The sequence below is a fragment of the Myxocyprinus asiaticus genome, chromosome 16 (genome assembly GCF_019703515.2).
Source record: "Myxocyprinus asiaticus isolate MX2 ecotype Aquarium Trade chromosome 16, UBuf_Myxa_2, whole genome shotgun sequence".
In the NCBI taxonomy this organism is placed as follows: domain Eukaryota; kingdom Metazoa; phylum Chordata; class Actinopteri; order Cypriniformes; family Catostomidae; genus Myxocyprinus; species Myxocyprinus asiaticus.
Window position 1 is genome coordinate 26,087,415 of NC_059359.1, and position 17,337 is coordinate 26,104,751.

The 17,337-nt window shown below is 38.3% G+C and overlaps 1 protein-coding gene across 4 annotated transcripts in view; it reads right to left on the reverse strand.

Annotated features, from left to right (window-relative positions):
- The window catches only part of LOC127453551 (sorting nexin-27-like), a 32,491-nt gene extending 17,341 nt beyond the window's left edge, over window positions 1-15,150 (reverse strand). For 2 of the 4 annotated variants that reach the window (XM_051719982.1, XM_051719984.1), the window contains exons 1-7: window positions 14,708-15,150; window positions 11,219-11,450; window positions 10,911-11,103; window positions 10,705-10,769; window positions 7,113-7,217; window positions 6,780-6,858; window positions 5,236-5,367 (exon numbers count right to left, since the gene is read on the reverse strand). In XM_051719982.1, coding sequence (XP_051575942.1) covers window positions 5,236-5,367; window positions 6,780-6,858; window positions 7,113-7,217; window positions 10,705-10,769; window positions 10,911-11,103; window positions 11,219-11,450; window positions 14,708-15,012 — 1,111 coding nt within the window. In that variant the 5' untranslated portion in view covers window positions 15,013-15,150. The remainder of the gene's footprint in view (window positions 1-5,235; window positions 5,368-6,779; window positions 6,859-7,112; window positions 7,218-10,704; window positions 10,770-10,910; window positions 11,104-11,218; window positions 11,451-14,707) is intronic. The other 2 variants (XM_051719983.1, XM_051719985.1) reach the window with 2 other exon arrangements.
- Window positions 15,151-17,337: the final 2,187 nt, after the last annotated feature.

The following is a 17,337-nucleotide window of genomic DNA, read 5'->3' on the forward strand; positions in this document are numbered from 1 at the left end:
TAGTGACGTATATAAGTCACCAGGACGCGCTGGCCCACATATGGCCGGCGAAACGCAAGTATGCGTTTCCCCTAGTGCGCCTCCATTCTGTCATCAGCAAAGTACGAGTGGACATGAAAACAGTCCTGTCAATTTCGCCGAAATGGCCCAATCAGTCCTGGTTTCTGGAGATGGAAGAAATACTGGACAGGCCTCCATTGGAAATACCGCTGAAGAGAGACCTTCTCTCTCAAACACAAGGCATGATTTGGCATCCCCAACCAGAGCTGTGAAGCCTTCATGTGTGGCCTTTGAACGGAGCACAGCGGACGAGCCAGAATTGGCTCAGTCGTTTATGAACACTATTTTACAGGCTAGAGCACAGTCCATGAGAACATATTCAACTGCAAACAAATACTGAAACCTTCTCAGCTGTTTTGGTGCAAGACTCTAAAATACAGGACAAACTGCATCCGGTATGGATTAAATTCTGTTCCCTTAAATATTGGATGATTCGGTATTATACGGGACGGTTGGCAACCTTAGTTATGCGTCACCGGTTTTTCATAGCATGCGTGCACACAATGTTGAGGCCAATTGTGGCACGATTAACATGTAAACATGCTGGACAAAGCTAGGTCTGTTGTCTAGGCCTGATAGTCCAACTTTGCAAAAATCGAACTGGTACGATTTCAGTCGGACTAAAGTGTTTACATGACATTTAAGACAAATTATTGTTTTAGTCCAACTAAAATCAAACTTTTAATGTGCATGTAAACTTAAACGATGATCAGTTTGTTTGTTTGTTTGTTTTTAACGCCATGCCAGCTTCTATGGCTATTTCCATGGTGAGAAACGTGTAAGTATTCTATAAAAGGTTTTTAAAATCTATTTTTCCTAAAAACTCTAAAATTGCATTTGGTTTGACTTTGTTAAAAATTTCTTCCAGAGTGCTGACTGAATAAAAAAGGTTTCTCACAGGGTTAAGACCAGTACAGTCTAATAAAACATGTTTCAGGTTTCCTCATTTCCTGGGATTCCACGGTGTCCAGGTACCCAGCAGAAGCAGATATTTAAATTTTGGGCCTCCAAATCCAGCAGCTTGCACAGAATCTTTTCAAGCATTGGGTGATCACTTTTTAAAGATGACATTTGCCTGAAGACATGATTTTGAATCTGAAATTATCTGCTGCATAGACTTTATGAAGTCCAGTGCTAAGATGATAGCATTTGCCTCTGCTGTAAAAATTGAGCTGTGATTGGGGATGGATATTCCTTTTTTTTGATGGTTGATCACAAATGTAGGTGATACATGATCCTCAGATTTTGATCCATCTGTATATATAGGGATATGTGATGGAAATATTTCTCTAATGAAAAGGAGTTGTTGTTGAAAGTAATTTGGGTGGGTTTCAGATTTTTAATTTCTTGTTAAGTCTAAGATTATTTTTGGTTTTTTAATGTTCCAGGGGGGAATGGTACTGAAGTGTGTCTGATCCAGTATGCTCAGATCTACTTTGAGATTTAGTAAATGTGGTTTGATCCGTAGTCCAAAAGGACGGATATGTCTTGGTTTTTGTTCATATAGTCTTGAAGAAGGGGTTGAGAAAACAGGATGGTAGGCTGGGTTTTCTTTGTTGGTCTTCAGCTTTGTTGTATACTGTAGGGCTAGTTTGAGGCATCTGCTCTCCAGAGAAAGTTCATTTGCTTCTACATGCAAACTTTGAATTGGCGATGTCCTAAAGGCCCCTAAAGCCAGACGTATGCCTTGATGATGTACTGTGTCCAAGAGTCGGATATATGATTTCCTGGCTGATCCATACACTATACTTCCATAATCCAGGTGTGATTGAATTAGTGCTCTGTAGAGATTTAAAAGAACTGAACTTTCTGCACCCCATTTTGTTTTAGCTAAAACCTTTAAAATGTTCAAGGCGTTAAGCGATAAAATTCAGTTTACTGTCAAGAGTTACTCCAAGGAATTTGGTTTCCTTAACAACTCTGATGTGTTCACCAACCCATGAATATCTCTGGGTCAAGATGAAGAGAGCATAGCTGGCAAAAATGTACACAAACAGTTTTAGTCTTTGAAAACTTAAAACCATTTGATACTGACCAGGACTGCATTCTGTTAATTGTCAGCTGGATTTTCTGTTCAATGTTATTCATGGATTTACTTCTGTAGCAAATACCGATGTCATCAACATAAAGACTGCAATGGATACCCGACCTGATAGCTTTTGCAATGCCGTTGATTTTGATACTAAAAAGGGTAACTGATAAAATGCTTCCTTGTGGTACTCCTAGCTCTTGTTTATGAGGGTCAGATAGGGTATTACCTACTCTGACTTTAAAATGTCTGTCTGATAGAAAATTAGCAAAAAAATGGGTAAGTGTCCTCTAAAACCAAGTTGATATAAATCCTTTAAAATACCGAACTTCCAAGTGGTGTCATAAGCTTTCTCCAAGTCAAAAAAGACAGCCACTGCATGTTCTTTTCTGATGAAAGCATCTCGTATGTAGCTTTCAAAGGCTGATGAGGTGATATACAGTACTTCTCCCTTTTCTAAAGCCATACTGAACTTTACTTGAGAGATGTTGCGATTCCAGGATCCATACTAGACGTTCATAAACCACTCTCTCCATGGTTTTGCATAAGCAACTTGTCAGGGCTATTGGGCGGTAATTGTTGGGGTCATTATGATCTTTTCCTGTTTTTGGGATGGGAATGATTATCGCTTCTTTCCAAGAGAGTGGAATATTCCCTGATATCCAAATAGAGTTAAAAAGTTTTAAAAGTAGAGACAGGATAATGTGAGGCAAATTTTGTAAAAACTGATAGTGTACATCATCTGGTCCAACTACCTCATCATGTGCTCTGTTTATAGCTCGTGTCAATTCTTCCATTGTGAACAGTTGATTATAGGGTTCCTTATTATTAGATGAAAAATTGATACCTTTCTTTTCATCCTGTGCTCGAAAAACTTGGAAGGCATCAAGGCAATTCTCAATGGAGGAGTTCTTTTCCAAATTTACTGCTAAGGTATTTGCAATCTCTTGTTTTGAAGTTAGAGTCTTGATATTTGATGTGCTGAATTTGAGCTACATCATTCCTGCCCTTCATCCTTTGAATCAGATTCCAGACCTTTCTTGTTGAGGTACTTGATGTCAGACCAAATACAAATTGTCTCCAACTTTTCCTTTTAGCTTCATTTATTATTCTTCGAGCTTGTGCCCTACTTATTTTAACCTTAACAAGACTTTCATTTGTTGGCCTTCTGAAGAATAATCTTTCCGCTTCCGTTCTTTTATAGCGGTCTTGCATTTATCATCAAACCATGGCATCCGTTTGCATTTTGCATTTAATGATGTTTTTGGAATGGTCTCATTTGCTATGGAGATGAGTGTGCTGGTGAACTGTTTAACAGCATCTGGATCATCTTCAGAGACTTCATCAAACCTTTCATAGCAAAGCATTTGAAAATGATACCAGTTTACTTTTTTAAACTGCCATCTTGGTATTCTTAGAGCTTCTTCTTTTCCTTTTAGGGTTAGTATTAATGGAAAGTGGTCACTACCACATAGGTCCTGCCATACTTTCCATGAAAGGTCCAAAAATAATTCGGGTTCGCAAATTGTTAGGTCAATTGCCAAGTATGTTCCGTGCCCTGAGTGTAGGTAAGTGCTGGATCCATCATTTAGAAGACATAAGGCCTGATTGTCTAGGAATTCTTCTATCCTCTTCCCCTTGGTGTCACAATGGGGATTTCCCCATAGAGTGTTGTGACTATTAAAGTCTCCCATGAGTATATATGGAGAAGTGAGTTGGGCTACTAGGCCATCCAGGTCCTTGTGTGATACAGTAAGATTAGGAGGAATGCATATGGAACATATTGTAACGGTTCTCTGCAGGGTTAAACGCACTGCTGTTACCTGTAAATTACTGTTCACATTGATGCGACTATGAATCACATTGTTGCTGATTAAGATGGCTGTATTGTCTATTAGTAGGACCAAAACTATTTAAAATTGTAACATTTTTAAATCTGGTGGTAGTTTTGTTTCCTGAAGACAAAAATCAAGGGGGTTGAGAACTGTAGCTAGGTGTTGCAACTCTGCAAAATTTGTCCCGAGTCCACGACAGTTCCATTGGATAAAAATATTTTCCATTCTCACGTAGGAAAAATAGGAATATTTCCCCTGATCTTTCCTTTTGGAGATGGAGTGAGCCATTCCAACCTCCCGTCTAGGTGAAATATGAGCCAAAGTACAGTGCTGAAATAGTGGCAGCCGCAGCAAACCGTATTTCTCAGGCACCAGGATCTCTTCCTCCACCGACACGGGTTGCAACTTACGGCAAACAAGTCGCCCCTTTTTATCGCTCCTTGCGAACAGCATTGGGGTACTGAGGATCTATTTTACTCTGGATCCTTACAGAGAGATGAAGGATGGTAGTAGCACATCTAGATGGAGAAGGCGTGTGCAAAAGGTATAATCAAGAAAGTTGTAACCATCATGAGGGGTCTCAAGTTGTTCTCTCTTGCCCAAGGAGAAGACCCTAGCACTACAGAGGGAAGGAGCATGCCACTGTTCCTTTCACGAGCTACCACCAAGAAGATGGGTCTCGTGCCGTACCCGGGAGTGATGATCAGTAATGTCATACACCATATGTACTCATTTTCCTGTAAAAGTGTGTTTAATAGTAGTGGTCGACTGATATGGGTTTTTTAATGGCCGATGCCGATATCCAGAGAGCAGGGTGGCCGATACAATGCCGATATATCACACAATTTAATATAGTACATAAACATAAAAAAATTAAAAAAAAACTTAGTTAGCACTATATTTACTCAATTTCACACAAAACTAAAAAAAATAATATAGTATTTTAAATGGTAGATAGTTTCTTCAGATTTCTGTTTAGTCATCAACATTTTGTAATTTATTTGCACATTAAGAAATTGTTAATATAGTAGGAAGAAGGAAATAACAGTACACACACAGTAGTCCAGCAACCATGGATGGCATATCCACATTAGGAATCACATTTACTCCAAAAATACAGACTCAAACCAATTTTACAAAGAGTGCATATCGAATAAGACATTTACATGTAGCACGTGACGCGCTTTTACTTTGGGCTGCATCCGTAAATGTAGGCAGCTGACTTGTTACCTTGCTGCCTAATCAGTTAATGGCTTAACTTATGGAAACTGGTCTCCGAACAGTTTGAAAAGCACCTTATTTTTATCCTACCTCCGTATGAAGCCTCCGGAGGCAGCAGTTTCCTGGTTTCGGATGCAGCCTTGAAGTTGCTCTCACGCGCTTGTGCGGATGCAGCACGAGCAGCAGCAATCTCCTGACAGTTTAAATGGCCTGGATCGCCTGCTTGGAGTAACACGGAGTGACCGTCATTATTTGTAAATCAGAGGAACTTTTGTTCCTGATCCTGAAGTTTTTGATTCTTTCTGATGGAATACGCACTTCAGAGGAAGATATTAGATGAGCGCTTAACGGGAATAAAATGCTGGATTTTCCTGAGGTTTGTGAATTACATCCGTTTAAACGAGATATCTGCATATTTGCAAACGGTATATAATAGAAGTTTTATTGATATTTGCCTTTTTCTCATTAGACAAGACAGCTAAAAGTTACAGGAAATTGTTGATGAGAGAGAGGGAGAATGAAACAGGCGAGCACTTGACTGTGCTGCACACTGGTCTATTATTGTAGTAACATGATGGCACGTAACAACAAAACAAACCATGACTGGTCATTTACATGTCTCAGACACTTCTCATGCAATACAAGCAGGTGATTCTCGGCACCCTCAAGAAACAAATCGCCATCTGCGATATATCAGTCGACCACTATTTATTATGATAGCTGTCAAGAAGTAACATTTTAGCTGTAAAACATTTTTACATTTAAAAACCAGTATTATTTTTGGTAAAAAAAAAAAAATAAAAAATAAAAAACATTTAAATGAAAACTAGAAATATACAGTACTGTGCAAAAGTTTTAGGCACTTAAGATGTTACACAAAAACATTTGTCTTAAGATGGTTATTTATAGTTTCAGCTTTAGTGTGTCAATAGGAAAAATACATTTTAGACTCCCAAACATTACTTTTGCAAATAGAAAAGATTAGAAGAACAGGGCGCTCTGCAAGAGATGGCATTGGCCCCACAGAGCCCCCCCACTGAACACTGAGCAAGTCTGGGACTGCATGAAGAGACAGAAGCAATTGAGACAGCCTAAACAGATTGAAGAACTGTGGCGAATTCTCCAAGAAGCTTGGTACATCCTATCTGCCAACAACCAAGAAACACTGTGTCCAGGTGTCCCTAGGAGAATTGGGGCTGTTTTAAAGTCAAAGGTGACCACACCAAATATTGATTTAGCTTTTTTATTGTTTATTGGACTTTTGGAATTTGTATGTTAATTGGTCAATGAAAACTATTTATGGCATTATTTTTGAAGACATCCTCACTATGCAACATTTTTCACAAGTGCCTAAAACTTTTGCACAGTACTGTATATATAAAATTTAACTAACTGATTAGCCTTTTGTTGAGCCCTGAAAAAGATACACTGGCTATGTTTTAATATCAGTTATTGGTAGTGGCCTCAAACTTAAGTATTTATTGAACAAAATCAAAACCGTGACGATAGAACTGTGATACAAATAGAACCAAGAGAAGTTTGGAATGTTACACCCTTCATTACTATTTAGCGCAGACATTAAAAAAAAAAAAAAAAAAAAAAAAAAAAAGTGTCATACTGAAGTAAAATCTTACCAAAGGAGTGGTTAATGACTTCAAATAGAGCAAAATAACTAGCAGTAATGCCATCCATCCCAATCTTTGTTACTACAGCCTGAGAGAGAGAAAGAGAGATTTGTAAATTAAAACTTGTTCATTACACAATTTGGTCCTCAGAGAGTATTATGCCAGTAGAAAGTGTAATAGTTAATCTGAAATGCAAAAGCCCTTTCCTCACTGTAAATACTATAAAAAGCTTTGATAAAGAATAATCTCCACAGTCTGTTATGCTTACTGGATCTGTTGAACCACAGTGCCATGGGTACTGATATACTTAATACAAAGTCTTACATGGGTTAAATGCAGTACCTGGTAGACCTGGTCTGTTGTGCAATTCTTCCGCACCCGGACCATAACTGTAGTTTTGTCTGGCATGGCTATCCTCAGTTCCACATCTGAAACACCATTATAGTTCTAGGAGAAATGAGAGAGAGACAGAGACCTAAAACTTTGGTCCAGATAAACAGAACAGTGCAGCAGGGTGTTTATCCACTGTGTGTCTGAGAAGCACCTTCACAAGGTACAACCTCTGCAATCACAGCCTAGCAATAAAACCTGCAAATGAGTACAAAAGAGCAATATGGCTGACACATTTTCAAAAACTGCAAAGCTGCATTTTCTGACTGGATGAAAACAAATTCATGAAATCCTTGCAAAGGCTGCAGATAAATTATGCTAGACATTTTTCGGAGCTGATTAGGTTTATAACGACTGGTCTCAAGGTCATTTTAGTGGATATCCGAAATCAGTTCCCCTCAAGTTCATGCAGGTACTTTGCCAAAAATAACCAGAGATGTAAAACATCACATTAACTGTGGACGTGTTCCGCTAAGTTTTGACAGCCGCAAAGTACCCAAATACTTTTTTCAGTATCCATTGACTTTTTTTTTTTTTTTTTACATAGTCTGCTGAAACCAACCAGATTGGAAAAATTTAAAGTACATCTAAAAAGCCACAATTTCAAGGCAGTTCATTAAGTCCATTAATTCATGCTCATTTTGAGTTGTTTGTAAGCACATGTACCAATTTGAATCCCCAGAACAATATTTTATTAATATAGATATAGTTTTTCATTTACAACTTAATTGTGGTATTTTCAACCTTTCCAAAATTTCATGGCTTAATTTTTTTTGCTTGTGTACACCTACCCTCTGAGTGTATGTGTGTGTAATAAACCTTAAGAAGTCATTTATTCATATTTAACTTTTACATGATTTCCTTTAAGGCTTCAAAAACCTATGACATTAAAAATATTATTTAAAATATCAAAATATTTCAAAATATTTAAAATATCTGTCTCTCTTTTTGGTCTACTTAATCTTGGTCCATTTTGGATTTACACTGTTGTTGTTGGAACCCAGCCAACCTGAATAGCTATTATATTATATAACGTATATTATATTATTATAGTATGCAATAGAAGAAATTTTTCACTTTCACAAGTTATTTTAAGGCTCTTCATTTAAACCTACGAGCCCTTATTTCACATAAAGACAGAACTTTGAGATTCTGTGTTTCTGCATTCTATCATCTCCTTAGCAATAAAGCGGGCTTGACATAGGGCTCCTCTGTGGCTTTGCATGTTTTTAATACTGCGAATGAACTCACAGCGACAAATACCATCAGCCATTACACAATCATTGTATTAAAGTGAAACCAGAGTGCTTTGCGTTCACTAAAATCCTAATATTTTCGTGGGAGTTTGGCGTGAACCTTCACAGACGGCGCGTGCATCAGAGTGCTTCAAGTCCGGTTCAGAAGCAGTTAATCTTCACACGCTCTTCAGTTGCTGCACTCAGTGCATTGCATGGTGCGGCTCAGAGAGTTCAACTGAATGAGACACACAAATGCGCCATTCTTTCTTCTATTTGGACAGTAAACTGTTATTGGAATTTAAAGTGTACATTAATCGCAGTTCTCTCAAATAACCGTGCTTAGGTCAAATATCCGCGATCAGACAATTATTTAACAATGCGACAGGCCTACCTCAGAGGATCCCAAATAGTACTGGAACAAGTTAAAAGACACAAAGAAAAGGGTGGATGGTCATAAACAAATCAAGCAATATTTTAGTTGAATGTTTTAGACAGTAATCCAATAACAAAATCTCCACACGAAAAAACAAGTCATGACGAGGTAATACTGCAAAACTCAAAATGTTGATGACTTAAATGATAACTTCATTATAGCCCTAAAGTCTACGGTATACATCATTTTTCCGTGTGCTGTTATGTCTTGAGCACTCTGGCCCTTTTAAGTATATTCTTTTGACCTTGAGTCTGCGTGGGCACGTTTGACACAAGTGCACTATAACTGCTCTGTGAAACTCTTTAGTACCATACCAGTGCTAAATCTGCATGTGCAGATGATGCACACAGAAGTGTACAGATACGCAAGGCTACAAAAACTAGGCTGTATGCTGACAAACCACGCAGACTGCGTTTATGAAGAAATTTGGGTCATGCGCAGAGCCAAGGTATACTTCAGCCTTAAGCCTCCATCCTGAGACTGCTGCCTAATGCTACTGTGCCGAAACTGCTGTGACATACGGCTATGCAGGTCGATGTGTCCCCTGAAAGCCTAAAAAACAACAATGTATGACTCCCTCTGTTAGACTTGATGGCTATAGAGTGCAACAGTCTGGTTCCGGAAGTAAAAATCCCATTCCTGTATCCCAAAGATGATTTGATTTTCAAAGATAACTTATAAACCTTTAAAGACAGACCTACCGTGAGCTACGAGGTTGTTCATTGATGGTATGCTTCCATTGAAGCCATCCGTCTGCATTATCTCAACTTCATTTTTTTAAAATCGTGTTCGATAGCAGAATTCATGATAAACAACTACATTACCCATGGTACAGCAGAGAAAGATTCACCAATCAGAGCACTGCATCCAACTAAACCCACGAAACTTGTCTCGAAGCGACCACGCACTTCCATGACGCACTGTGAATGACGTAATCGAGTCGGTCTCCCTTCACATTTAAACTACTTATATATTTGTACATATGGGAATGTTTTGCAATAAACTTAAAATATATTGTTTCTATACTTATAATCAACAACCTCAAATCAATAGTTTTATATATTCCCATTGTTTTTTATTAAATGACATCATTCGCAAAGCTACATGGCATTGTAGCCCGTGCCCTCAGTAAAGATGGTAAACAGCCTTGTACCTTTGTCTTTATGTCTGATTTTCAAATACTTTTTTGCCTCAAAACAAAGTTTGTGATGTTGTGATTCACCTCGGAGCTGGTTGGTTTGGTTCATGGCTCACAACTCTTTTATGAAGAATTTTATTAAAAGTCAATGGAAGAAATTAATAGGGGAAAATACTTCCCGAACCCAGACGGCTGAAAAAGTGGGTGGTCACTGTTGCGCTTTATAATGTGAAATAGCACATTTTGATTTTTGTAGACAGATGTTCCTGATGATGTATACAAAAATACCCTATGGCAACCATATGGGCAACCTTTGGACAGTCCTCAGTAGGAAGGTCACAGTTTACCTGTTAGAATAGGTCTTTTACATGTGAAACAGTATATGCTCTTCATTCAGATTACGCCAGGGTTCCCATCCTTTTTGCCCAATGACCATAACTTTTCCATGACCTTTCCTGTCATTTGTGATCATTGCATACATATTCTAAAAAGTCATTCAGACCAGAATCAGCCAGACCAATTTGTAAACTGTTTTGAACAACTTACTGAAAAGAATTCAATCAAAAGAAATATTTATTTATTTGACTTCACTAATGCTTCACTATTGCTACACAAGAGCAATATCTAGTTCATTAGGTATTTTTTATAACAGAGGAAAACAAATATATATTTACTAAAGAGATTTCCATTTTTAAATCCCTATGATATTTCCATGTTAAACATATACAGTCTTACCTCATCTGACTCTGACAAAAACTCCTGCATGATGTCGCTTTCCCCAATTACCCGAACAGAACATACTGGTGAGATGAAGAGGGGCAAAAAGAGAAACAGAGAGAAAGAGAAACAGAGAAAGAGAGATAGGAATGTTGTTTACACCTGCTAATAGTTAGTTTCTAGATTTAAATCTCATGTTCCCATCCTGTGGTGTCTTCTCTTACCTTTCTCCAAGTATTCTTCCAGCCCTCGCCTGCGAGCGTCTAGCTGTTGCTCGGACAGGGAGAAAGGCCATTTTCCTGGCAGCTTGGGAAAAGCAAAGTTTGCAAATTCCCTCTTCAGATTCTGATGCAAGATGGTAAACTCCCGATAACGCTTGGAGCACAACTGCCTGCCTGCCATGTACACATTGTAGACCTGGACACAAAATATAAAATCCCATTTAAAAAAATAATCATGGTTTTGCTTTATTATATAGGAAAAAATCTGATAAAACTTGGGTGTAAGCAGACACAGCAGGTTAATTACTCACTACAAACTTCTCCCCGTTCTGCTCCACGTGTTTGTATGTGGGCACAGAGATGGGCACAGCCTGCTTGTCGCTGTAGTCATAGCAAGACTGGGATGAGCCGTCGTCCCCAGGATCAAGGCTGTCCATCTCTGGTTGTGGAACTGACAGGACAGCCAAGACCAGCTCTTTTTCGCCTGCTCGGATGAGATCTACCACCTGCTTATGAGTGGCCCCCTCTACATTTACCCCATTCCTGTAGACAGAAAGAACATAAGAGATAAGAAAAAGAGAAAGCATCTTTTTACAGGATTAAGCTTACATTCATAGCTAATACCTCAAACCAATGTGACGTCAAATAAATAATGCTATAATATTTCCAGGAATATTATCAGATTAGGTATCAAATATCTACTAAGTCTAGCTACTGCATAGGTGGATGTTCAGGAGCTAAAGTTGAAGTTTTATTACAATAGAATCTTACTCAAAGTCTGACCTCTTCTCCAAGACAAACAGCAAGGTGTCATTCTGACTGTAATGCATGCGGATATCAGACTGAGATCATTCCAGGTAGGAAACAGGACCTTAATGTACCCGAATAAATCCGTTTTCCAAAGCAGAGCTGAAGAGCCTCCAGCAAATACACACAAGGCAGCAAGATCATTGGAAAAAAATTACTTAAGAGTCACTTGGCAGCAATCAGCAGTACATTGACATAGGCTCCTCCTCAAAGAAACACTCAGAGACACTCTCAGTCAGCAAATCCAACACATGCACTTACAACAGCACCACTCAAAGAAAAGTTGAATCAACTAAATGCTCCATCTCTTCCTCATTTACAGCATATAACAGAGTGGCACATGTTATGCCATTGATAAATACAGCTGTTCAATGGAGAAAAATGCCCACAGAATCTTTTCCTCACACAGTCTCTCTTTTTTTTGACACTCCAATTGACGCGAGTCTTCCGGCCATGTTATATACACACCGATCAGCCAGAACATTAAAACCACCTGCCTAATATTGTGTAGATCCCCCTCATGCCACCAAAACAGTGCCAACTAGCATTCTGAAATGCTCTTCTTCTCACCACAATTGTACAGAGCGGTTATCTGAGTTACCATAGACTTTGTTAGTTCGAACCAGTCTGGCCATTCTCTGTTGACCTCTCATCAACAAGGCTGTCCACAGGACAGCCACTCACTGGATGTTTTTTGTTTTTGGCACCATTCTGAGTAAATTCTAGAGACTGTTGTGCATGAAAATCCCAGGAGATCAGCAGTTACAGAAACACTCAAACCAGCCCGTCTGGCATCAACAATCATGACATGGTCCAAATCACTGAGATCACATTTCTTCCCCCGTTCTGATGGTTGATGTGAACATTAACTGAAGCTCCTGACCCGTATCTGAATGATTTTATGCACTGCTGCCACACGAATGCCTGATTAAATAATCACACAGATGATTGTTGGTGCCAGACTGGCTGATATGAGTATTTCTGTAACTGCTGATCTCCTGGGATTTTCATGCACAACAGTCTCTAGAGTTTACTCAGAATGGTGCCAAAAACATCCAGTAAGCAGCAGTTCTGTGGACAGAAATGAGAGAGGGCAACAGAGAATGACCAGACTGGTTCGAACTGACAAAGTCTATGGTAACTTAGATAACCACTCTGTACAATTGTGGTGAGAAGAATCGCATCTTAGAATGCTATTCTGAGATTCGGATTCTGTTTTGGCGGCACGAGGGGGACCTACACAATATTAGGCAGGTGGTTTTTAATGTTGTGGCTGATCTGTGTATATAGTTCATATGGTCCTGTTTAATGTTTATTTTTTTTATTGTATAGTGTATATTGTTATTTAGTTTTTTAATTCATTACTAGATGTACTTCTTATTTTAATTCTTTAATTTGTACTGTTATATTATTATTTATAATTATTTTCTTGTCGTTTTTGTTTTGTGTATTAATGCTTTGGTAACAAAATTATGCCAGTAAAGTACTTTAAATTAAATTGAAATTGAACGATTGAGTGAGAGTGAGTGAGTGAGACATCATACACATTCCTTAGGTTGTTTAAATATGTTCTGCAAAACTTTGCAGGTCTTTTTTAACTATGCATGAGTCAGAGGATTTTTTTCCTTTCAGCTGACCCCAATGTTTGCACATGGGAACATTTTTAGGTATAGTATAAAAGGTTCCACTAACAATGTCTAAAACACAGACAGGGTTGGAGTGTTTATGAAAGATGTCTGTGCACTCTCCCCCTCTCTGTTCTGGGTTTACAGACTGCTGCTGATGCTGAGCCCTGTCTCCTTCAATGCCACGGAAACCACTTGTAACCATGGCAACCTATGCCAGCATCAATGAGGTGCCCTGTGAATATTAACATGCAACTGGAACAGTGCCAGTGCTGATCCAAGACACATTAATGTCAACAAGCAATAAATCACGAAATAATTTACAAGAGGAATCGAATAAACACAAACCTTCCTCTATAACAGACATACTGCAAATGCAATTCAGACAAGTCAATGGTTACATAACCGTGCAGCAAATGTTTGAGATCACAATGGTTATAAGTTGGATATGCCAAATACTGAGGCGTTGTGTGAAAATAAAATCTATTGTTTGCACAAACGTCCATTGTGGTGTATTTAGATTTTGACCTGGTATTAGACAGAACAGTGCACAGTCAGCTACAACAAGATGAGAAGGAATGAGAGAGCTTGTCTGTTCATGGTGCTGTATGTGACCTGAATCTGCAATGAAGGTACACATGTCCAAACACAAACCTTCTTTATCTGGTGGAAATGAAGCAGCCATTCATGCAGAGAGATACACCAATGCATATGACAGTCAGAGACACTGTGTGTGAATTGATATTTTGGTGTTAAGACCAGGGAGGCTGAGACTGCAGGCGGCATTTAAGAAAACAAGCAATGTCTATTCAAACTGCAAATATGTGCCCTTGAAATCAGCCTAAAAAGGTGCCAATAAATAGAGGTATCTTCTAAAACTTCGTAATGAAGATTATAGTAGGAGATGAGATGACTGATACAAGTTAATGTTTGGGTGACACACTGGGATGTGCTCAGATTATAAAAGTCTTCACATTAACTGTAACCCCAAAGCTTTCAGCATTCCTGGACAAATATATTTTTGAGAATGCCCTATTGCATTTATAAATTAGGAATTTAGAATATACTGTACATTTCTTCAGTGAAGAAATGATGTGCAGTGCTGCAGTGACATGGCAGTGACAACTTTCAGCTACTCAACCCATTTATTAGCCACGTTAGCACCTGCACTGGATTACAGCGTCATTTGTCGCTTCAGAAAGTGACTGAAATATACAGTCGCCTTGAGTGTTCAAAACCAAATTCAGCCATTGTTGTTAAATAAGGGCTGATGGTGAAGGTAGACAGCTGTCTAACGGATAAACGGCTCGCGCTCCAAATGCGCGTCCTGATGAGGAAGTCTTTAGTTAATCTTACATATAAACTTACACTTCAAGAATACGGTCACCCTTTGAGATTCCTGCTCGGTCTGCTGCGCCGCCCGGTAACACGGCGCTAACGTGCTGCAGCGGGGCGTAAAGTTCGCCGTTAATGCTCCTTAACTGCCCTCCTTCGCTTACTTGCCCGCGGACGTTGAAGCCGTAGCCTGAGTCCGACTTGACGATGCGGACCAGCCGAGACCCGGAGGTGACCGTGGTCGCGACGTGCCCACCGGCGCACGTCCCCGAGCTCATACCGGAGCCGTTACGAGCCGTTGAGTGAAGCGTGGAAGGGGCAGCGGAGCCATCTGCCATTTTTATTTGAAGAAATCCTGCTTCCACAGCGGGCTCGGGTGCTGAAGTGCTACATGAGCTTATTGGCTGGCGTAGTGCGTCAGACTCCAGACGGGAAAGACTGACGCCAAACCGCCCCCATCAAGAGACGCTGCTGCACTTGCGTGCCTTGAAAGTTACTTCTGTCACGTAACAACAAACCAGTGCACCATGGGATATGTAGTGAAGTAGTCAAGAAGCCAGACCTTCATTCTTGTAGTAAAGTACAATACAATTCTTCAAATTCTCCATAAAAATAATTATATAAATAAATGTAATATTTTTCATACAAAATTTATATAAATCACATATATAAATTTAACAAGACTCTCTAAAACTCTTTTTTTTTTCTTAAAGGGATAGTTCACCCAAAAATTAAAATTCTCTCATCATTTACTCACCCTCACGCCATCCCAGACGTGTGTGACTTTCTTTCTTCTGTGGAACACAAATTAAGATTTTTAGAAAATATTTCAGCTCTGTTGGTCATCACAGTGCAAGTGAATGGTGACCAACATTGTGAAGCTCCAAAAGCACATAAAGACAGTATAAAAGTAATCCAAAGACTCCAGTGGTTAAATCCATATCTTCTGAAGCAATGAGATAAGTGTGGGTGAGAAACAGATCAATATTAAAGTCCTTTTTTACTATCAATCTTAACTTTCACGTTCTTCTTTTGTCTTTGGCGATCCCCATTCTTTGTGCATATCACCACCTACTGGACAGGGAAGAGAATTTAAAGTACAAAAGGAATTAAATATTGATTTCTCACCCACACCTATCACATCACTTCAGAAGACATGGATTTAACCGATGGAGTCGTTTGGATTACTTTTATGCTGCCTTTATGTGCTTTACAAAATTGTTGTACCCATCCATTTGCATTGTAAGGACCTATAGGCTGAAATATTCTTTTAAAAATCTTTGTGTTCAGCAGAAGAAAAAGTCATATTTGGGATGAAAGGAGTTTGAGAAAATTATGAGAGAATTTTCATTTAGGGTGAACTATTCCTTTAAGCAAAAGTAATACAAAATTACATTTTTTTTAATTTTTTTTATAATTGAACTATCTTAAAAATGGAATTAAATTAAACAAATTACTTTTCTGACAGAAGAGATATTTTAGTACTGTTCAAAGTTATATGAGTAATAAAACCACTTTAAATCTATACAAAACAAGTAAAAGAGGGTTTAACAGACATTAACTAAGCGTTATGCAAGTTGCATTTTAATTATCTTCATTAAAAGCATGACCATGTGTTTGGTTACAAAAATAAGATTTAGACTTTGAAAGCAAAAGTTAATGGATGTGTTTGAGCAAGAATGAAGATTACATGTGAATCTGTTTTTTTTTTTTTTATTATTTTTTATTATTATTATTTTTTTTTTACCTATGATCATAGGACATTGAAACATAAAAAATAAAATAAAAAATACTTTAAAAGTTGAATGTAAACATAAAGATATTGAGTGCCAAGTGGAATTGCATGTAAAAAACTACTTTCATAATACTTATGTAAGAGCTGTATGCACTTATACATTTGATTAAGCTTTTTCTTTTAACTTTTTTGTTTGTTTGTTTGTTTGTTTGTTTTGTAAGAAAATGTATTCTTTAATGAGAGGAGTTCCCAATTATTTGTAAAATCACTTATGAGGGCCACCACAAGATGGAGACATTTATTTGAAAATTTTCATCCAGCTCCAGAGAAAAAATTGCTGTTTGCCACTGCTCTGATCACTGAATTTGGGATTCTCTGGTTAAACCGAAAGAAAGCTATGAACTTACCAGAAAAAAACAACAATATGCATTGAAAATAAAATACAACTTTTATCAAAGTGTTCACTCTGCCCATCCTTTAAAATGGCATCTGGTGTCACTCTGCAGCAACTAAATGAATAACATGGCGGTCCCCTTGACATCCTATGGGCGGTACACTGGCGAGCAGACAAAAGGCAGATTTTTTAATGGATGTCTATGGAGGATATGCTTCAGTGTGCTGAATAAACTGCTTTTGTGAGGAAACAACTCACCACTTAATGAATTGAGCGCCTGTCTGCTAATCTTCAACATGTTTTACACTAAACAAATAATTTTGGAATGAACTGTGAGAACAGGGTTCCCGCGGATCCTTGAAAAGTCATAAAAAGTCTTAAATATCTTAAATGATACAACAAATGTCTTAATTTTTATTTAAAGCGGTCTTAAATTTGGGGGCAGAAAGACAGGAATCGTGATATGACCTAATGTGATTATCAAACTTCAAAAGAATATGATTTAATTAAATAAATGTATGTGCTGCGTCCTTC